The sequence below is a fragment of the Pseudorca crassidens genome, chromosome 1, assembly GCF_039906515.1.
Source record: "Pseudorca crassidens isolate mPseCra1 chromosome 1, mPseCra1.hap1, whole genome shotgun sequence".
Classification (NCBI taxonomy): domain Eukaryota; kingdom Metazoa; phylum Chordata; class Mammalia; order Artiodactyla; family Delphinidae; genus Pseudorca; species Pseudorca crassidens.
Genome location: NC_090296.1, coordinates 28217356 through 28241118, shown reverse-complemented (window position 1 = coordinate 28241118; position 23763 = coordinate 28217356). Strand labels below are relative to the sequence as shown.

Below are 23763 nucleotides of genomic sequence, written 5' to 3'. Positions count from 1 at the left end.
TCTTGCACTGTTGGTGAGAATGTAAATTGATACAGCCACTATAGAGAACAGTATGGAGGTTCCTTAAAAAACTAAAAATAGAATCACCATATGACCCAGCAATCCCATTGCTGGGCATATACCCTGAGAAGCATAATTCAAAATGGGCAGGGTGGGATAGGGAGGGTGGGAGGGAGGCTCAAGAGGGAGGAGATATGGGGATATATGTATACATATAGCTGATTCACTTTGTTATTCAGCAGAAACTAACACAACATTGTAAAGCTATTATACTCCAATGAAGATGTTTAAAAAAAAAAAAAAAGACACATGTACCCCAAAGTTCACTGCAGCACTATTTACCGTAGCCAGGACATGGAAACAACCGAAATGTCCAACAACAGATGAATGGATAAGGAAGATGTGGTATATATATACAATGGAATATTACTCAGCCATAGAAAGGAACGAAATTGGGTCATTTGTAGAGATGTGGATGGACCTAAAGTCTGTCATACAGAGTGAAGTAATCCAGAAAGAGAAAAACAAATATTGTATATTAACACATATATGTGGAATCTAGAAAAAAAAATGGTACAGATGAATCTATCTGCAGGGCAGGAATCGAGACACAGATGTAGAGAACGGACATATGGACATGGGGGGGTGGGAAGGGGAGGGTGGGACAAATTGGGGGATTAGGATTGACATATATACACTGCCATGCGTAAAACAGATAGCTAGTGGGAACATGCTATAGAGCACAGGAAGCTCAGCTTGGTGCTCTGTGATGGCCTAGTTGGGGGAGGGAGGTGGGAGGGAGGTCCAAGAGGGAGGGCATATAGGTATACATATAGCTGATTCATTTCATTGTACAGCAGAATACAACATTGTAAAGCAGTTATGCTCCAATTAAAAAAATAAAAAGAATTTAAAAGTTTAAAACTTCAAAACAAAAAAGAAAATTCTCTTCCCTGCCTCATTTACAGACTAGTCCACCATACTTATAAATGAGCACAGTTACCAAGAGCTAGTTGGTAGATACTATGTATTTTTTAAAAGCCACATATTTTCCCAAACAAACCTAAATAGAAAGATGTCTCATAGTACCTGGCCCACTAACAAAGTTTAGTGTGGATACAGATCAAACCTAACTTCTTTGCTCTTCTCTCTTGTGCTTATGTATCTGGGACTTGTAAAACATCAGTCTGTAAGCGTGGAGAAGGGGAAACGGATCTTATTCTCCATTCATTTCACATTTCAAATGTTCGATTTCAAATTGAACAGTAATGCCAGATAATTTAATATTTAAAAGGCTCATTCATTAGGCTAGAGGATAGAACTTTACAGAAAGATGTCTTCGTGATCTTTCAACTGCTAGATCCAAGTAACTACCGCCTTTTCAAGATACCAGAACTGTTCCATCTTCTTTCAGAATCAACAAAATCTCTCCTGATCAGCCTGAATTAACATAATCAAGACTTGCTGAAACCATAAGCCTTGTTTCAGTTTGAGGTAAACTTCTTGCCAGTACTCTTTGAAGTCACTTTAGGAAAAGTTTTCATTATAATTTTCTCGTTAAATACTTAAGGATTGAATTACTATAAAAGATTCTAACAGATCCTATCTCTTGGATTTAAGACAATTTGGAGGAGGAGCCTTGGAGAAAATAAGCTCTGTTGGGAGAAAAGAGCGCTGCTGAAAGCCAAGCAGAGGTGGTCTGATCAAAGGGCAGTTCTGGGAAGGGTAAAGTCAAGATGATCCCAAAGCTGGCATGTTAGCTGCCTCTTCCTCTCAAATGTCTTCTCACACTTAGACTACAAACAGGCTCAAGTCTCTCCCATCTGAAAAGAAACAAAAACCTTTCCTCCACCTGTGTCCTGCCCCACACTTCCTGACACCCTTAACCTTTAGCTGTCGCCCCCATCTCTTTGGTATGTAGCCGAAGTCCTGGAAAGAGAGGGCTCCTTAGCTCCCCTTTCTCCCTTCCCTCACTCCTGACCCCCTGCCCACCCCTAGGAACAGATTCCACAAGGCAGGCAGTGTCCCCTGACAGCCAAATCCAACTCCTCAGGCTTTACTCTCCGGCCACTGTTGACCATTCCCTTCTTGCTTAAAACTTCCCTTGGCTGTGGCAATATTACTTTTCCCTGGTTTTCTTCCTCCTTCTCTGACCAAATATTTTCAATCACCCTTTACAGTCTCTTCTTTTCAGCAGTAGCTTTCTGGACCTTTGCCAAAACATATACACCCTGAATGCTGGTGTTCCACAGCCTCCATGCTTGGCTCTCTTTTTCTCTTCATATTCTCCCTGAACAATTGCATGTCTGTTAGACCCTTCTCCAGATTCTGATATTATCAAAATACATACAATTGACCCTTGAACAACACAGGAGTTAGGGGCACCAACCCTCTGTGCGGTAGAAAATCCTTGTATAACCTTACAGTTAGCCCTCCGTAGACACGGTTCCACATCTGGGAATTCAACCAACCACAGATCCTGTAATAGTGTAGTGTGTGTTTTTTGAAAAAAATTCGAGTATAAGTGGACCCGCACAGTTGAAACCCATGTTGTTCAAGGGCCAACTGTATACTGTTAACCCCCAAATAGATACTACAGCCCTGACTTCTTTCCCAAGTGCTAGATCTCAAAGTCTGTCCATCCACTGGACATCTCCATTTGAAGGCACATTCAATGTGTCTAAACTAAGGCTCATAATCTAACTCCCTAGTCAGGTGTACTTCTCCTCCTCTGTTTCCTTTTTCTGTCAACGGCACCATCCCTCTAGTCATCTGAGTGAGAACCCTCAGAATCATTACTTATCTTCTCTCCTTTATCTCTTTTATATTCTCTTGCTCACCAGGTCCTCTTGATTCTACCTTTCAAATATGTCCCTCCTCTCCATTCCCATTGCTACTGACTTAGTCAAATCTTCATACTGTCTTACTTGCACCAGTGCACTAGCCTCTCAACTGCTCTCTACCTCAAATCTTTCCTATATCCATGTATCCCACACTTTATCCACTAAATCTATCTTCTACTTTTTATTTTTAAATATTACTAAAGTAATTCAGATTTCTGGAAAAAATGATAGACTGAGTTGATGTGGATTTTCCTGTGCTCCAAACAGAAAGAGCTAAAGAAGGAGTTAAGAAACCACAATGAATAAAAAAGGACACCATGAAAAACGAACAGATAGATCTGAGAAAGAGCCAAATAAAACTTCTGGAAAAAAATAACAGTCATTGAAATAAACAACCCAGTGGACAAGTTAAACACCTAATTAAACAGTAGATGAAGAGTGAACTTAGTTTACTGGAAGATAAATGAGGAAATTTCCCAGAATACATCACAGAGAGATAAAACCATGGGAAATACGAAAGAGAAGGCAAAAGACATGGAGAATAGAATGATAAGGTCCAGTAGACATCTGATAGCATTTCTAGGAGGCAAGAGAGAGAAGGGGGAAGAAGCAATGTTTGAAGTGATAATAACTATATTTTCCAAATTGAATATGTAAGATGAATCTCAAGAAGGAAATCAAAATAAATCCACACAAAGATATATCATAGGGAAATGGCAGAACACCAAAGACAGAGAAATCTTAAAAGCAACCAGAGACAAAATCAGGCTACCTACAAAGTAATGATAATAAAATTGACAGTGGACTTCAGTAGCAAAAATAGAATGTCAGAAGTAATAGAATATTTTTGAAATGTTTGAGGAATAAATAAGAAAATGGAATTCTACTTTTAGCTAGACAATCATGCAAATGTGAAGGTGGAATAAAGATGTTTTCAAAGATATTTTATTCTTGGACTCTTAACAAAAGAACTTTTAAGAGATTTACTTCAGTGAAAAGAAAAATGAACACAAAGAATAAACAGGATGCAAGAAGCAATAGTGAACAAAGAATGGAAAACATTTTGGTTAAGCTAAATAAACATTTACTATAAAATTAAGGTCTACCAGGGGAATTAAAGACAAGGTGGAATTAAAACAGGCAACAAAATGGAAGATGGGAGAAAAGTGGTACAAGAGAAAGGGTGGTAAGTTTTGTGTACGGTTTATGAAGAGAACAGAAGAACAAATTACCTTTAAACTGTGTTATATATGCAAGCTAAAATTCCCCTTCTAAACCAGTAGAGGGGAAAAAAAGAGAAATAAAGAAAACTCTAATAGAAAACAGGAAAGGAGGAAAGAAAAGACAACAAATACAAAATAAATTGTTTTAAAAAAACGAAACACGTCAGTAAAGTATTTAAAATGCAGTGCTAAAGTGTATTTTGCTCTTCTTCATTGGCTGCCTACAGGATGAAACGCAAACTATTCAGCTGAATATGGTAAATCCCTTTATGAGTTGGCCTTGACAACCTATCTAGCCTCATCTAGGCCCACCACTACCTTGTGTGTATCTTAATTCGAGCCATGTGTACTGGTAGCTCCCTAAGCACGGGATCTGCTTCAAGTCTCTGATATCTGTTATTCTGTCTAGAATGACCTTATCCCCTCTTCTGTACTTGGCAGGCTCCTACTGTTTTACAAGGCTTTTCCTGAAACAAACAAACAAAAAAACAAATGCTTTTCTGTGATAGTTTCCTTGACCTCCACCCTCCTGGGCACAGTAAATATTCTGTATTTCCATAGCACTTTTGAACATACCTCTGCTGGCCAAATTTCATTATAGTATAATTATTTAAATGTCCTTCTCCCTCACCTTGAGCTAATTCATCTTTGAATCTCTGGCACCTGGCACCCAGCAGGTTATTTCATAAATGCTTGTTGAATAAAAGATGAATATAGAGAATTTCTGAACAAAGTAGGAGGTTATTAGCACTCAGCAGTTTTCTCGGCTTTTGCAGCTGTGTCTTACCTCCACAATGCTCTTGGTCACAGTAGATCTCCCTCTTCGAAGTTCACTGGCTTCTCTTTCCACAAAACAGAGTGGTACTTTTCCTACAAGGACCAGAGAATCACTAGTGTCTGGAAATATAATTTCAAGGCCCAGATCTTCCAGATTTTTGTGGTAACACCTAAAGAGAGAACCTCAAATGTAAAAGAATTACTTCATTCACATTTCAGTATCAGTTCCAAATGCCTGATAGTTTCTCAAAAGCTGCCAAAAGCTTTAAAACGTACAATATTTTTCTCACACTCATGGTTGTTTATTTAGATTTTATTATCAAATTTCCTTTTTGAATTACAGTAACCTTCATTTTTTTTTCCTCTTTTCCGTTGAGAGAATCAATTTGTTTCTATGTCTTGTTCCTAAATGTTTTATTCTTCACTGAGGAATTGCTAACTTCTCCTTGCTGGCACTTAAAGAAGTTTGGCACAAATAAAAGGGTTAAGGATGTTTTGAATCAGCATTAAAAGCAGGGAGAAATTAACAGTGGGAGGAACTGAGAAGTCCTAGTTAACGGAATGTAAATAAATGGATCTGCCTCTAATATAAATTATACCCCAGGGAAAAAGATTTATTGGCAGTGGCATATTCCCAAACTTTAAATAAATTTAGAGACAATTCTCTCTTTTTTATTTCCAATAATTTGTGCCACCCCGAAGTAGGAAAATGTCCTATCTTGTGACTCATTGTATGATTTGCCCCCTCCTTGTGGCCTGGTGTTTTACTTTCTTCCCAGTATGATTATGGTAACAAAAACTAAGAATCTAGAATGTACCAAGGCAAAGCAGAATGGAAGCAATTACTGCAGTAACTTCACTTTCAGAAACAGCACAGCATAAATATTGACCGTTCCAAGAAATGGTGAGAGTACTCTAAGCCAACTGCTGGAAAAAATTATCAGGGAAACTCTATCCTATACTCAATAGCTGTGATATAGTGGAAAGAACAGCATTTGGAGTCAGACGACCTGCATCTGAGTGCCTGCTCCACCACTTAAAACTTGTTATGACCTTGAACAAGTCATGTAACCTCTCTTGGTCTCAGTGCCTCAACTGAGATAAGCAACAATAGTTATGCTTATACCCTGGCCAGAGAATGTACATTAGCAACATCACAACCTCATGGTGGTACTAACGATAAGAGTCTCCTTTGTTCCTCTGTCACTGTTATCTCTAGTGGAGGACTTATAGTGGAAGACAGTAATTTTTTTCGACCAGAGCCTTGTGGCTGTTGCTTCTCATAGGAACCTATTGAGAGAAAGATGAATGGGTTAAGAGCAGGAAGTGAAGTCTTCCAGATTCAGATAAAAATGAAGACACAGTCATGGAATTATTATAATGCTTAGCAGCATGTTCAGTGTTCAGTTTTAGGCTTTGAATTTCCATTATTAAAGTCAAACTAGTAAATATCTAGTTTGTTTATTCATTTTAGCAGTATTTTCTTAAATAAGAAATATAAGACTTAATCTTACATTCAAATGAACAATGCGATGTTCCTGTAGATAGTCAACAAATGTGGTTTCAGTAACAGAGGCTGACTAATATGGATTACTGGGGAGATAAAAGGGGTTTACTTCACAACCCGGTGGCTCAAGAAGGCCCCCTCATTCTTCCAGAAGGATTTCCCAGGCTCTGAAGAGAATCAGTCAGTACTATTCTCAAATGGTCCAGGGCCTAGAGCAAGAAAGTTTTTCTAATACTTTTTATTGTATCTTTCCCAACTCTTAGGTCTTCATTTTATAAGGAAAAGTGAACATGGAAGTAACATCACTGCCATTCTAGTCCATGAAATACCTCCCTAGGTCCTCAACTAACTCTACAACATTTGGGTTTTTTATTACTTGACCACAGGAGTAAAGATTTTTCTGGTATTTTACACCTTGGGGAACAGACTGCCTCATATGAGAAAAATGGGTAGCAAAGATTAAAAAGCACATATTGACTTTGGAAGAATCCATAACAAATCAGTGATACAGGTTGCCTCTGGGGAGAGAAACTAGGTTGGATGAAGGGCAAGGGTAGAAAAGAGACCTTATTTTATTCCCTTTTGTACCTTTCAGACTTGAGCCTATTGGATTATACTACCTATTCAAAAACAAATTAAATTTTAAAATAAAAACAATATATTGGGCCTTCTGAGCTGCTTGGTAGTCTCTGCCTGATGAACTGTGAAGGTAAACCAAGATCACACGGGCATGCGGAGGGGCGTATCTTTGTGCTGAAAGTTTGTAATAAAGTAGCCTAATCTTTAGGGTTGATGATAAGGATACAGCAAATATGCCTTTGACCATGTGTTAAGACCCACATGTTTGAATTAGTAACGTGAACTACTACCTTCTTTCAATTATAAAAGAAGCCATACCTGCAGGCTTCAGCTTCATTTTTTCTTTACAGTTTTTTTTTTTTTTCAGCTTCATTTTTTAAAACGTACAATTCATCTTTTTTCCCAACAGTCACAGTTAGAAAAACTCTTTCAGGTACATTAACTCTGCTGGGGAGTCCCGAATCTTTCCTAGTCCTCAGCAGATCCTTACCAATGGTCAGCTGCTCCAGTCGGATGCGCTCATGGGCAGCATGCTGGTCCACCAAGACTAGCAGGTTTCCACCTAGAAGACCAGCAAGCACCACCGGCTTTCAAATTCTCAGGTCAAGATTAAAATAATCATGTTGCGTTGAGGGAGAAAAAGCTTAATTCAAACTATTTAACAACGTGAGCATAAGAGAAGCATACAAACTGAGCAATAACAACTGTATCTTTTATTTCCTACAAAGTTAAAGTTATGGGAAAAACGAAAACAAATGTATCCCTGATGAAAAACTCTTTAGTTCATTAGTATTTCATTTCTAAAACATGGTGAAAGCCCTACATTCTTAATGTTTAAATACTGATTTTGCTTTATTAATTCAAATTTGATACAATGAAGGATCATTAAACCACACATTTTATAGTCAGCTGACCTTGATTCGCAAGCTGCCCCAGAACCCATGAAGCATTCTACTACACTTCAGATCACAGGTCAGCAAGATTTTTCTGTGAAATGCCACACAGTAAATATTTTAGGCTTTTGGGACACATGGTTTCTGTCACAACTACTCAAATATTCATTCTGAACCAAAGCCGTCATAGACATGTGAATATTGTAGCTGTGTTCCAATAAACTTTTTACAGACACTGAAATATTAATTTCATATAATTTTAATGTGTCGAAAAATATAACTCTTCCTTTGCTCTTTTTTTACTATTTAAAAGTGTAGTATACCTGAAACTAATGTAACACGGTAAATTAACTACACGTCAATTAAAAAAAAAAAAAGTAAAAACCATTCTTATCTCCCTGGCTGTACAAAAACAGGTTATGGCTGGATCCGGCCCCCAGGCCACAGTTTGCCTAGCTTTAGACTCAGGCTTTGCAAACTTTGAACAGCAGACAAATCACCTGGGGATCTTTTTAAGATGCAGATTCTGATTCAGTAGGTTAGGGGTGGGACACAAGATTGTGCAAGTCTAACAAACTCCCAGGTGATGTTATTTACAGACCTTGATTTTGAGTAGCAAGGCTTTACACTCTCAGGTGCAAGAGAGAAGCAGAATGTCCTGACCCCAAAGCCAAACCTACAGGGAAATAAATCCCTTTCTCACTGACAGGAGGACTGATTCTCTATTACATTAGTACATCTTTTTAGCTTGTAATTTTATTACTTTTGGCCAAAGGGTTGAGGTTTATTGTTACTGATTATACTGAAATAAAAGTTCTCCTCTTGAATTTGATCAAACTAGATAATGCCTGTTTTTCCTATTTCTACTAAAGATTAAAAAAATTGTATGACACCATCAAATTCATGGCGTAAGAGCTACTGACTTGAAAAATAAAAAGATTATGATTTTTCTGACAGCATGTTCAACCACAGAACAGGCCCCAAAATGTTGAATTTTAAACTCCTTTGAGGATAGGAGGAGTTGCAGCTGGTTGTGATGAATACTGAACATCCTGTATTGGGCAGAACAATGGAATAAATAATAAATTATGAGGGAGTAACCTCAAACTCAAAACCTGAGCCAATGTGAATCACCAAGAGTCAGAGACCCTACGAAATCAATCCTGCACCTGACTCTGGAGGAATGATTTATAGTCTACAAAATGTTCATGGTATTTTCCATTCATTGAATGAAGCAGAATATATGAAGGTAATTTACTCATGTCAGAGCTGTATTTTTGATATTCCAAAATAACAGAATAGAATCTTCATCAGGGCAAGGATTTTTGTCTGTTATATTCCTGGCATGTATAATAGCACTAGGCACATAATAGGCACTCAGTAAATATTTACAGAATAAATGAATGAATCCTTATTCTTTAGAGGATCATAACTGAACAACTGTATTTTATTATAGGTGGAAACATGCAATAAAAAATGCCATTATATGGCATTAATTTCACAATAATGTAAAACAAGAGTATATTTATGCATTAAAAATATGTGCAAATATTAAAATAAAAGTAACTAAATTATAGGAATAGGTTGCTTTTGGTATTTGTGAGCAACAATAAAAATACTTACATTTTGATTTCGAAAAATCCTTTATATAAAAGTACGCCTTGATGGCAGCTAACCAATACCGTAACAATCCAGAATCTCAAGAGAAATTTAACTGTCTGGAGATTTGGTGGCTACACCTGTCTCAGGTGCCATTAGTAGAGATTTTGGTATTAAACAACAAAGAATTCCAGGTAATCAAAACTTTAGAAAACAATCTATTCACTTTCTAGAAGTAGTAAGACTACTAGAATTTGACCTTCACTAATTCTATATTTATGATAATTACGACAAAACTTTTGGTTACTTTACCTTTGATCTATGGTGACAGTTACTAAATAAATTTATACTGTAAACAAGATAAAAAAGAATATTTTGAAGTACAAAGAGAATGAACTGCTTTCAAACTTTAGAAGCTCTCGCCTGCAGGTCTACCTATCGGGAGCCACCTCCTCGAGTGGTGCTCAGGACTCAGCCACTCAGGCCTTTTCCAGAGCCTGACAGGATCAAGCATTCCTTGTAAATGGCTCGAGAGTCTCCCAGTTAAAAAAAAAAGCCTTGCACCCTCACTCTCCTTAGTCCCTCTTCCATGTCACAGATTTTGGAGTCTCTCCTGTCCTATGTCTTCTCTGAAACAGCTCTCATCTGAAGTCCCTGACCTCCACTGTCTGGAAACCTAACAGATAATTTTGGTCCTCATCTTAACCTCTCGGCAGCACTTAGTACAAAGTCTTGCCTTTGCAACACAACCTTTGCTTGTTTTCTTCCTATTTCTGTTGTTTCATAACCTCTCTTGCTGGTTCACCCTTTTCTACCCAGCTATTAAATGGCAGAATTACTCTAGATTCAGAATCTCTCTTCCCCTCCTCACTCTTCATTCTTCTTCTAGGTGATAAAATTTATACACATGACTTCAGTGACTGACTTTATGCTGACAGCTCAGATTTAGATCTCCATGTCAGAATGCTTCTCGCATCCTAGACCTGTAATATTCCTGACACATTCTTGAACATTTCAAAGGGATTTCAGACTGAACTCATGATTTTCACCCTTCTTGCCTGCTTCTTCTCCAACCTCGTCGTCCTGCAACATCATCCACTCAGTTACATAGGTCAGAAAACCAGGAGTCATCTTTGATATACCTTCCCCATATCCAATCCATCACCAAGTCCTGCTGACTTTATCTCCTAAATATCTTTCTCTCTAGGTCACCCTGATCCCAGCTAACCATCATTTCTTAGATATTGCAACAATCTCCTAACAGTCTCTCTGCAGTTACTGGGACTCCATCTCGACACGCGCTCCAGGCTCCACACTGCAGCCAGAGCAGTATTTTCAAAATGCAAATGTGATGTGACATGTGCCGCTGCGAAAACAAACAATAAAAAAGAAAACAAAAAGCCTTCAATTGTTTCCAATTGGTGTTGGGAGGAAGACAAAGCTTGTAACTGGTCTTTAAGATCTGGCTGCAACCTACTTGTCTAGCCTGTCTCCTGCTCTCACACAAGGAAGCGCTTGCCCTGCTTCCTATCACTGAAGGAGAGGAAAGCACAAATTGCATATTATTCCCTCTGCCCAGAATACTCCTCCCTCCTTTCCTTACCTAAACTTATACTTCAGATCTCACTTTACCCACAAAACCTTCCCTGACCTCCCTACTAAATCAAATCTCCCAATACAGATTCTTACAGCATCTTGTTTCTCTCCTCCATAACACTAGAGTTAAAATTTTAATTGTTTGTGTAACTATCTGTTTCTCTTGCATGAATATTTTCTCCCACCATTGTATCCCTAGCACAGTTCCTGGCATGCAATAGGCACTCAATCAATATTTGTTGAATGAGTTAATGTTATTATTTACAAATTCTTGTTGTTTTATTAAAGCAGGTCACCAAGAGATTATATGTAACTCTTGATAAATCTATCAGAGTTCATCATATAAACTTTCTATTATTATAAAGGGAACACATTAAAACATTATTAAAAAGTCAAAGACTATAAAATATTTTAAAGAGTAAAAGATGAAATTTCCCCTCTGCCCATTTCCATTGGCACTCCCAAGGTAACCACTCTTAATAGTTTAACATGTATATACATGTCTATGTATACAAAACTAAATGGACTTTAAAACTGTTGTTTCATAATATTAATTTAGATTGGTTTTTCCTAATCTGTCCAAATCATTGAAACTGTGTCGTATATAAAAAAAGTAACCTTAAAAGGAGGCTGTCAGAAGACCAGCTGGGGCTTCCCTGGTGGTGCAGTGGTTAAGAATCTGCCTGCCAATGCAAGGAACACAGGTTCGAGCCTTGGCCTGGGAAGATCCCACATGCTGTGGAGCAACTAAGCCCGTGCACCACAACTACTGAGCCTGCGCTCAAGAGACCGCAAGCCACAACTACTGAAGCCTGCGTGCCTAGAGCCCCTGCTCCACAAGAGAAGCCACCGCAATGAGAAGCCCACGCACCACAACGAAGAGTAGCCCCTGCTCACCACAACTAGAGAAAGCCTGCGCATAGCAACGAAGACCCAACGCAGCCAAAAATAAAAACAAACAAACAAATAAATTAATTAATTAAAAAAAAAAAAGAAGACCAGCTGGTTACTGAGGCTAAACCTCATTCTTACCTGCCTCGCCATTCTCTTCAGTCCTAGTGCTCATTACACAGGCAATAAACTTGTTATCCACTTGCTGGAGAACCTGCCATACATTCAAATAAGTGGTACAATACTAAATAAAGATTAACAAAGGCTTATCTGCATAGAGAGAGACAAAACTGTACTTAATTTAAAGTTGTTTGCATTATAACATTCATATCTAAGACTGAGGACAGGTGCTGATGAACCTGAGGGAGTCATTAGGAAGGGAAAAAGAATAGGCAAGTAGAGTGATCAGAAGACAAAAGGAGAGACTACAAGGAAACAGACTGAGGCATCTAAGAGGATTAATGCTAATAAAACTTTCAAGTAGATTTGAAATGTTCCCAACAGAATGACTCTTATTAACAGGTGATATGACTAGAGATTTATTAATACGACCAGAGATTGCTAACAAATAGGTCTGAAAAAAATTTGGAAAATGTATGCAAAAGCAAGGAAACCCATCTTGTAGGAGCTAGTCCATTAAAGCAGTAAGTTAAAAGCCACCGGTGGCTTCAGACCTTGGTGGCTCTGCTCTGCCTAGATCGGTCTAACCTCCTAATTTGTTTCCATACTGAAAATAAGGAGATGAAGACAGCCTGAGTGGCGTAGAGAGAGGGCAAACTAGAAAAGCAGATGAGAGAAGGGGTCCCTTCTGTTAATGGAACTCCTCAATCTGGGGTCTCCTAAGCCATATCATTTGTAGCCTCATACAATAGAGGGTCATTTAAAAAGGGGTATTGTTGCACAGTTAAGGACAACTTCTCTACATTACTTGGTTGATTTACAAATACAAATTATTGTCAGTATAGAAAGTCAATATATAATCCTTGAAACTGTGAGCCTGAATCCATAATTCATCCCTCCAAACCTGCTCACACTACAAAGGACACTTTTTTCTTTGTAATTATAATTAATCCTTCGCTTTTTCTTCTGATGATAAAAGTTTCAGTAAGATTAAAAAGAACACATGTGCCTTGACCAGGATGGTCTATATCATCAAATAAATCCAATTTCACAAGAGTTAGTCTAGCTTAGGTCTTATATATATATATATATATACACACACATATTTTAATGAGATTTTACAGTCAATCTTTTACCTGCATGGAGTGAATCATTTCTTTGGTGAAACGATAAGGATACAAGATGTTGTGAATTTTAACTGCTAGGCTCTCAGCCTGGCCGCTGCTAACGTCAACAGCAACCTAGAAAGACCCAGATCAAACGTCATTTACACTGTAATCTTTTATGTCTGCAGAACTGTTTTACCCAAGATCTCAAAGTGCCTTACAAACATTCATTTTCACAGAACCTATTAGAGGTGGGTTGAATTCAGGGAACTTATAAAAATTCAAAAGGCTTTATGAATTATTACTCTTAAATAATAATTTTTGTTTATACAGAAAATTACTGACAAACACCAATACTTTCAGAATAACAATTTGCCTGCGCTTCATGAGCAAGTCCTTAAAGACATCTTAACTGATGAATCAGTGACAAATGCTCATATACTCTACACCTGTATTACAACACACAAAGCGCATTGTGTGATAACCCACTGAGGAGAGGATGCATACTCAGGTCCAGTGGTGAACTGTTCCTCTAGCAGAAGATCCACTGCTTTATCTAATGATAACAGTTTTTATTACCACCACCCTAAATACTTTGCCAAAGCTGCAAGTCAGGGTTTCTGAGAGTGGTAACACACTCACTATTCACAAAGTGGTTACACATGTATAATCCAAAATGTCCGAGCTTCCAAACTGCTATGAATTCTGATTCCTCCTCTCTACAGTAAATATTAATTTCCAAATAAATTATTTGGAAACATGCTCACTTGCCATTCATAATTACAAATGAATATAGTCATTCGTGTCCATACCCAATTTAAATGAAATTCAAATTTTTAAATAACAAGCAAAGAAAAATTGCTGCAGACCTACCTCTGGATAACGGGCAAATACTGGGTTGTCCCATTCTGAGAACAAAGACTGAAGCGATTCGGGACCAACAGCACCGTCCCCAGTAGCTACAGCAAAAGGGGACAAGTAAAGTTGGCATCAAGAGCCTCAGGGAAGTGGGTGAATGGTGAATGGTGTCTCATGCTTGGTGTGGTGCGGCCTCAAGACCAAAGATCAGACACATTGTTCCCACATACTGCAAATGTGCAGCGTTTGCTGTATCTCTAAATTGTTTTGATCTGTTACTTTTTAAACTAAACTTGATGACTGTATCTTCTGGCACTATAGTTTTTTCTCCAAACTATTTGCACCAGACATTTCAGAATACAAGTCCAGAAGAAAAACCGTTCAAATTAGTAGCCTCACTTCTTTTAGGTAAAAATATACCTTATCTATTTTTAGAAATGAAGAAAAGAAAAATGATAAATGTCTGTAGCTTTTTTTGCTGATAAGAATTTTGCTTATATAAAACTAATGCAATATGGACTCAGCTCCAATCTTTACAAATAAGAAACATTTTCTCAATCACAAGGCACCACAGACTGCATTATCACACAGTATTGACCTCGTCTGGAAAAGTAATTTCTGATCTAAATGCATGCACTGAATTACTTAGTTCTGCTGTTAGACAGGACCGTGGGGAATTCCTGGTTCCAGGAAGGCACAGCTGGCACTGATCAAGCTCAATAACACAACCCTGCTTTGTTTTCTTTAAGCTAGGTGGCACAGTATGTACTAGGTGTTCTGGCAATCTCTGTTAATGCCCCTACCTCTGTTATTCTGTCTCATCACAGTCCTCTCTTCCCGGGCTCTAGGAAGGAAAGGAAGAACAAGGTCGCTTCTAAAAGGATGACACCTGTACTGAGATCCTAAATATAAAAAAGAAAAACCTAGACATTTGAACTCAAAAAATAAACTATTAAAAAATTAAGTTACATAAAATCTCTTTCTGCACAAACTGAATTAAGACATAAGGCAGACTACTAAACAACAGATTGAGTCAGAAGTTCTTTAATGAAATTATTCTGCTAACTTAGGAATCTGCATTAATGCTTAGTCCTATTAGCCATCTATATCAGACAGAATGAGGAAGAATAGATCCCCAATTTTCATGCCTCTTATTCCCAATATATGTGTCTCTCTATATGTGTGTGTGCCCAGTATGTGTCTAACATTTATCTCATCATATTATAATTGTTTAGATGGCTGTCCTCCCTAATAGACTGTGGACTCTTGAAAGCAAAGCCAGTTAATCTGCAATGTGGCAGCTCCAAACACAGTGTGAATGACCAGCAAATGAGTGAATAAGTGAATAGGTGAATGAATGAAAGGTTCACAACTTAAATTCCAAAGTCCAGTAAGATCTGGCCCAAATTCTACCCTCCTCTCTGAAGGATGATAAGATTTGAGTTTTAGGAACAATGCTGAATTTGACAGTTTTGAACAGGGGCAAAACATGATGAAACTATTATTTCAAAAAGATAAACGTGTTGGACAAAAACTGGAGAGAGATAAATTCAGAATGATAAAAGTAAAGTGTGAGGTGAAATAAGGTTGTGCCACTATTAACAGAAAGGACAGCGTTAAAGACATTTTAAAGAAAAAAACTACCAGGGCTTGGAGACTTGACACTATTCCTTAAAATTACCTTTACAGATCCTCTCTTCTGTCCAATTAAATGTACCTCTTAACAGTTCATCTCATGTGATGTTTTATGGGTGGTTCAACAAGTCCTACTGTTCTGCTACGCACCAGCCATTTCCTCCCTGTGAATGGAGGGTGCTCGGAAGCCATCTTTTCTTCGAACTAGTTTCTAGACCCTATAACTACTTAATTTCTCATTATGAATCTCTGACTTAACATGACTCTCAAAAGTTCACCACAAGACTTGCTAACGCAGGCGTTGAGCAGGTTGAAGTGTTTTACACATCTAGATTTGTTTAACAGGAGCAGATGTTTAGGTTGAGCATGGCAGCCAAGATTGCCCCCCTTTGTTTTAGCAACAACCATCTCAGTTTAATGTGATCCAGTTATTTTTTGTCACCACATCAGAAGCAGTTGCATTTCAGGAAGATGAGGTGCCAGTGCCTTAGATTTACCTCCGATAAGCATTCACTATAAATCAGGACACAAAACTACATACGTTGAAAAACACGTGTGTCTTTATGAGCCGCCTGCTAGTCTCAGGAGCAGTACTGAAGAAAAGGGTTTTCTTCTATTTAATATTTTGAAAGTTACTACAGTGATTATTTTTTTCACAAGGAAAAAAACTGGAAACCATTGAAAAATAAAAGCCTTATTTAACCTTAAATAAATCAGAGCCTCCTGTTAGAGATACTTATCCTAGGGAGAAATTATAAGTTAATTTGCAATTACCTTCATACTATTTACATTCTTTTGCAACATTCAAGACTTTTAATACAGATGAACATTTAGTGTTTATCATCCTGATGCAAAACCAAGATTATTGCCAGATGGAAATCAGTTTTACCATCTCCCAACATCTGGCTCTCAACACGCTGCCAAAACAATGTCACTTTTAATGCTGACTGAGACCTGGGAACTCAGAGTCCTAGCCTAGGCTCCAATGTGGCCTTGTGGTCTGATCTAAAAGCCACATTATTGTCTTTCTGAATAACAGCCACTTATACAGATCAAGATTATTAGCATATGTATTATAATAAAGTACATTTGAAAAGTATGATTATAAAAATACATACTTAAACTATATTCCCCAAAATTTATGGTCAAGTTTTTTTCTTTAAAAAAAAAAAAGTTTATAAATATACTACTGTACTGAGCCATAGATTTTCCTGGGAAACCTAGGATGATTACGGGATCATTCTGGCCCTTTACCTGGGAGCTGCAGAGAGCAACTTCCAGAAAAATACCACGCTGGCATTGCAGGTGCCTTTAAAGACAAATTTCTTAGAGAGTTGTGTGTTTGGGAGAGAGGGGAAAGTGGGGTAGGGAAACACTGTAGATCTTCTCAACTATCAATAGCACCATTTTCATTAAAAACTGTCTCACCCTCTTGCACATACCTACACCCATAGACACATATACATACACTTCCATTCTGTATCATTCTTTCACTGTATTTTTATGTTTACATAATAATAGACCTGGAGACTTTTCACATACATTTTATAATTAAGCTTCAAAATATTCTATCTGCTGAGATAATCTCTTTGAACATGATTATCTTACTCCTCAGCCATTATTCCCACCTTCCAAAGCATTCATGCCAGTGAACACCATATACTTACCATTCTCAAGTAGAACATCCACAGCCATAGTTGTCAGGTCTTTAGTACAAGCAGCCCGAACGTCCTCAGTAGGAGCAGTGAATGTGCTAAGTCCTGTTAGCTTGTTGATGTAAACCATTCTTCCCAGGGCTACATCAAAATGCTGCTGCCAATCCAAAGAACATGTGTTGGACTCTTCATTTTCAGAACAAGTTCTTGCTATAGATTCCTCACTCTCACAACAAGTTCCATTTTGGCCAGCTGTGGAATCTTCTCCGTGACTCACTAACGTTCTACTCGGAGAGTCAGGACTTCCAATCTGTTGTTCTGAAGCTGTAAGAACATCTGAATCCTTACCAATAACTGTAGAATGATCATAGGGCAGTGCTAAAGGAGTTTCTGACATCACAGCGTTCTCTGTTGTATTGCTGTTAGCATGTGTCTCACTGTCTTTATTGAAGGGATTACCCTGTGTGACAGAGTCCGACACTGGGATGTCGCCACTTTCTGGTTTTTTATGCTCATTTTTAAATAACTTACAAGAATCTAGGGTTAACCCACTGGGCAAGTCACTGTCTTTCCTACTGGAATCTGATTGTGAAAGTTCATTAAAATGACTCGTCATCTCCATTGTTTGGGTCTCTCTTTCGGAGCCTTTCAATCTGGATAATTTAAAGGCTAGTGATTCAGGTGACTTCTCAACATCCAAAGGCTTTCTGTTAAAATGAGATAACTCCTGTAGAGGTATAGGGCTTTCTCTTAAGCAAGGCATCTGTTCTTCCAAACAACTGTCTTCCTTGGAGAATGGTAACTTTTCTGAATAAAACATGTGACTTACTGGTTGACAACTACTATTTGAATCATCATGTTTCATAGTAGTGATTTTACAAATACCAGAGTTGTCTAAGTGGTTTTTGTCTTTCCACAGAATGTCAGGTTCAACCTGAGGACTGAGATCGGTAGTGATTTCTGAAGTGATACTTTCCTCCACTTCTGTATTCGGAGGATTTTTAACCTTCCCATATTGCCTCTTAAACTTCTCTAAAGATCCTAGTTGTGAACTTAAGCTTAGCTTCTTATGAGCTATGGGTTTGGCAGAACCAATCAACTTACCTGTGTTCTTACTACCATTTGAACCACGTCTACCCCAAGTGAAAGAGGATGTCTCAGGTAGTGAGCAACCTGTGTATGATGTTTTACTACTTTCCTGAAAAATAGCAAAATTTTTATAAGTTGCTGTAGGTTTGTTCTCTAGCCCATAACTTATATTTGTTCTGCACAATCTTTTGTTGGGCAGTTGAGCAAATTCTTTACTTAAAGTGGTGGTTAAATCTTTGGTGTTTGGAGTCTCAAATGAATGGCATGTTCTATTTCCAAATGTTTCTTTGGCACTCACAAAACCAGGTTGAACATAATTGTTAAATAAATGTTCTGTTTCAGTTGATTTAGTTTGCTCATTTTGTACCACATGAGTTATGAAGCCAGTGGAACATAATTTAACTTGCCCATAACTAAAAACATTTATTCTTCCACAATTACTAGGTTCTTCTTTTCTTTTCTCTTCTCTCTGAGCACCATGTGCTCCCGATAATGCCGTCTCAACAGGCAGAGGTTGGCATCCCATTTCAGTAGCATCTTTAAATCTCTCTGGTTGATTCTGAATTCTATTATTTTTCAGGATGTTGGCAGCCATGCCATTAGCAGTAGTACTTACTTTCTGTATTTCTAGACCTTCTCCACTCCCCTCAAAGTGATAAAGTGTCTGAAAAGGGCTTGCAGACATTTCTGAACTGGCTCCACATGGATTTTCTGAAGAGTTAAGTTCCAAGCAAGACTTTTTATGTTTCTCATTTGCTCCTGATTCTGATGCTTCAGCTGTCTCTTGTTCTAAGATCCTTGACTCTGAGCAAGCGCTATCTTCCTTTTGTAAAGATGACTCCATTTTACTATGCGCTGGCCCATCGGATTTGTAAGTATACAAAAATGAATCATTTGTCTTTTTTCTGATAGCTTCCGAGTCCCTAGAATTCTGTGTGCTTATGTTTTCTACAGGAGCTTTTCTTTTCACAGCTTTTGATTGCAAATTAAACATTTCACAGGAATCCAAAATATTATTACATGCTTCTTGGAAACTGACCTGGTCACACTTCTCATCAGAGGACACTTGCTTCTGAAGAGTGGCACTAAATAAACTAAACTCATTTTCTTCACTAAATTCCTTAAGGTCTTCACTTGATAATTCCACAAATAATTTTTCTTTCTTTAAAAACATTTTTACTCCTTCCTGAATACAAACCAAAACAGTATCCCAGTTCTGAAACTCAATCAGAGTTTTTGCTGGCTCCAGGCACACGTCATACTCACAGAAGTGGCACTGCATGTTGATTACATATATACCATGGAGTTCTGGGCTAGACCGAGGCCGAGGACTTGAATTCGTTTGCCTACTGGCAGAGCCGTTCTTTGGCTTGCATATAATGCTTTCTTTCCTTAATAAAAAGTCAATGAGTTTATGCAACTTTGTCCTTAAAACTAGCCTCTTGTTCACAAACAAAAACTGCATATTCTTATTATAATGTGCTTCAGAGCTGATATAGCCACTAAGCTCAAACTCCTTATATTTAAAATCTATTTCTCTTAACTTTTGGGACTTACCCAGTCCATAGATTTGACAAAATCGGGAACATATGTCTTTGGTTTTAGGGAGCTGAAGAACCATGGAACCAGAAACATCATTTCTCAAAGAGAAAGAAATGGAAGGGTGCATGAGTGAGAGAGCTTCTATCCTCTGCCTAACCTTCTCAAACTCCAGTCTAGGATCCATGCATTTCCTCCTTACAGGTAACTGATAAAATAGGTTATATACGGTGACTGTTGTCCCAGCACTTGGTCGAGTCAAGTCAGCTTCACAAGCTTTCAGGACTTTTCCATTCTGAAACAGCTTCACAAAAGTTTTCATTGACTTGTTTTTCTTGGATGAAATTTCCACAGCACTGGCCATGTCAGCTATACTGGCCAAGGCCTCCCCTCGGAAACCATAAAACCTCGGGTTCTCCAAGTCCTGTACAGAGTCGCATTTACTAGTGAAATAACGATTTCCCACCTTGTCTACATCATCACTCCCCATCCCAAATCCATTGTCTATCACCTGAACTTGGAAGGTTTCCATGTTTACCCTGACAGCCACACATTTTGCTTCAGCATCAATACTATTGAGGGCAAGCTCCTCAACACACTGGCCTAAGGAGCATATAGCCAAACCAGAACGCAACCTGGCTTGTACTTCAACTGACAAGCACTTGATCATGGCAGGTAGAAAGCTGGTGAGAAAGCCAGGCAGGCACTGGTTCCCTTTTCTGACTGGAAATAATTGCCTATGGGAGGAAAAACAAAACAAAACACACACACACACACATTTAAAGCTTCGGAGTTACACGGCATCAACCATTTCTCTCAAGCTTTATAAAGAAATATTTGAGGTAAATGAAATCTCTTACTAAACCACATTGTAAAACAAAACAAATTACAGCTCTGATCTCTAGGCAGATCACACAGCTCTTGTTTGGTGCAGTGATTTTAACATCCAAAACAGCATTCATAATTTCATAATTTTTATTGCTCCTCTCTAAATCCCATATGCCCTAAAGTGAAATCATAATCACACTTGAAGTTGACCTGCAAAGACATGTTCAAAATGCTAATCACTTCACCAAAAACAGATGCCTAAATTACGCTAAGAAACATTAGCTAGAAATTATTCATGAAAAAAAGTCCAAGCTAGTTTCACAACATTTATACATTACACAATAACCATGACTTTTAGAAAAAACTTATAATGAAGTGTTAAGACACTGTAATAACTAGGGTGAAGGAACAAAAGGAAATAAAATCAAATTATGTCAAGAAGAGATTAAGATTAATAATAATAATTATTATTATTGGCTAAATGTAGTTATCTCAGGGGAAACAGACTAAGAATGGGAAAGGATAGGACAGGAAAATTCCTTGTCATTGTAAGCCGTTCTGTATTTGATTTTTAAATCTTGTTCATGTATTACTTTGATAAGTTTTCAGAAGGCCTTTACTATTATTTTGTATTTTGGTCTTTACAGATGGCTTCAAACTACCTTGGCAATAATCATGATGGCAAGGGGCTGTTTAAACTTGATTTTAAGTTTTCTGACAGGTAAAAAAAATAAGATTATAGTGCAATTAAAGGTCCCCTCCCTTCACAGCTGAGAGCAGCATGGGGGGGACCTCTCGCAAGTGGTAGGGCTAGTTTTTCAAACCCGGTAAAATCAGAGCGATAATTGCAGATCTGACGATTTCTAACATCATGAACTTTGCAGCTGGCAAAAAATGAGAGGTAAACGTTTAATAAGTATTCCGACTGCTACCCAACTCAACGATTTCCTGATTATATCCCAGTCCTTTCAGGGCTCCTGGGACAAACGGGACGACTCCATCCGGGTTCCGAGCTCATAAGAAAGCTTCGGGGAGCAGGGCGGAGGCCGCCTACCCCGCCAGACCCAAGCTCCGCCCCCATCCCCTCCCCCAGCTGGCAACCAGAAACCCCAGCCGGCAACCAGAAACCCCAGCCTGCCCAGGCTCGGGCGCCCCGCTGAAGGCAGGCCAGGGGGCCTCCCGGAGCCCCTGCGCAGCTGGCCCGTAAAGTTGGCCCGCAGCGGTCGCCAGGGCCCTTCTAGTGGTAGAAGAGCTCCCGGAATCATCCTTTCGTCGCGTGCTTTTCCCCAAGTCACCTCGTAACGCGCCTCGACAACTCCCTGACACCAACCGCCTCGGACGCCGGACGCGCGCACGTTGGCTCGCAAGGCTCGTGCACGCGAGGCTCACGCACGCGCGATCCCGCGAGCATGCGCTTCTCAGCTGCCCCGCCGATAACACCCTCTAGTCCCTGACACCCCAATGCGCATGCGCACCAGGTGTTCCCGGCTTCGGTACTCATGTGTCCCATGGTCTCTTCTCCCTAGTACCCCGAATTCTCAATCCTTTTCCCGTTTTAGCATGGCGTGAAAAGCTGTTTCTAGCAATTTTTACTTGTTTTTTGTTCTTTCCCCTTCTCTCATCTCTCCTTTGCACGTACGACCATTTAATTCAATATATATTTTAGTTGCTTATCGTCTATCTTCTCTCACTAGAATGTAAGCTATATGAAGGTATGGATTTTGTCTATTTTTGTTTGCTGCTGTATCCCCATGGCAAGAACAGTGCCTGGCTTATGTTAGGTACTCAGTTAATTAATAAATCCAAAGCCTTCCATCTAGAGATCTATAGTATTATTTCAGAGCTGGAAAAGACCAAGAAACTATATAGCTCTATTCTTAATTTACAGATGAAGACAACAAGACTCCCTTCATTGACTTTTTTGGTATCTTCCCAATACCACCGCAGCTTTCTTTTCTAATGGAATGAGAGTGGAACTCTAAGGGCATTGTGAGAATAGGTGTTATGGGACTCGTTAACCAACCTACAGTTTTTGTTTTGTCCTGTTTTCATTGAAACCTTGTATTTTAAAAAACTGGAATTTATGATAAACTTGTCAAACTCAATTAGCATTTGATATATACTTTTTTTTTTTTTTTTTTGCTGTACGCGGGCCTCTCACTGCTGTGGCCTCTCCCGTTGCGGAGCACAGGCTCCGGACGCACAGGCTCAGCAGCCATGGCTCACGGGCCCAGCCGCCCCGCGGCACATGGGATCCTCCTAGACCGGGGCACGAACCTGTGTCCACTGCATCGGCAGGCGGACTCTCAACCACTGCGCGACCAGGGTAGCCCTGATACATACTTTTTTTAATGGCTGACTAAACCAAATCAGGAGATACCTAAGTCTGATGAAGCAAAATGCTTATTGCTTGTATTAGTTTGCTAAGGCTGCCATATCAAAGTACCAAACTGGGTGGCTTAAACAACAGAACTTTATTTTGTCACAGTTCTGGAGGCTAGAAATCTGAGATCAAAGTGTTGAAATGATGATTTCTTCTAGGGCCTCTTTCCTTGGCTGGTAAAATTGCTGTCTTCTCCCTCTGTCTTCACATGTTCTTTCCTCTGTGCACACAGGGCTGCGTCCAAATTTCCTCTTCTTATATGAACACTGGGGCATATTGGATTAGGGCCCACCCTAATGACCTCATTTAACCTTAATTACCTCTATAAAAGCCCGGTCTCCAAGTGTAGTCAGTCCCATACTGAGGTATCCAGAGTTAGGACTCAACATATGAATTGGGGGGGGGGGATAATTTAGCCCATAATATCAATTTATGTGAATTCCTTACGCAGAGGACAGGGATGACAGCAGAAACTCCAGAAAATGAAAAACAATTGGTCCAAAATATCATTTGAACAGCTAACAAACTGAACTTGTGGTATTTGTTCTTATTAGGTACAATTTCCTGAAGAAAAGTTCATGGAAACTATTAAAAAGAAATGATTAAAAGTAACTGCTTTTTCTTTCAGACTTCTTTAAATTT

The 23763-nt window shown here is 38.8% G+C and overlaps 1 protein-coding gene across 10 annotated transcripts in view; it reads right to left on the bottom strand.

The window, feature by feature from the left end:
* MLH3 (mutL homolog 3) overlaps positions 1–23731 on the bottom strand; it is a 29385-nt gene extending 5654 nt beyond the window's left edge. Inside the window, exons 1-9 of one of the 10 annotated variants that reach the window (XR_010941709.1) lie at positions 22034–23731; positions 17295–20647; positions 14796–14894; positions 14008–14093; positions 13165–13269; positions 12050–12122; positions 7420–7491; positions 6022–6133; positions 4854–4936 (exon numbers count right to left, since the gene is read on the bottom strand). Coding sequence is in view for 8 of the 10 variants with exons in the window: in XM_067730022.1 (XP_067586123.1) it covers positions 4854–5013; positions 6022–6133; positions 7420–7491; positions 12050–12122; positions 13165–13269; positions 14008–14093; positions 14796–14894; positions 17295–20647; positions 22034–22248 (4275 nt within the window). In the remaining 2 variants the exon portion in view is untranslated. Of the gene's footprint in view, positions 1–4853; positions 5014–6021; positions 6134–7419; positions 7492–8183; positions 10788–12049; positions 12123–13164; positions 13270–14007; positions 14094–14795; positions 14895–17294; positions 22002–22033 lie in introns of those variants that run through there. The other 9 variants (XM_067730022.1, XR_010941710.1, XM_067730027.1 and 6 more) reach the window with 9 other exon arrangements.
* Between the last annotated feature and the right edge of the window lie 32 nt (positions 23732–23763).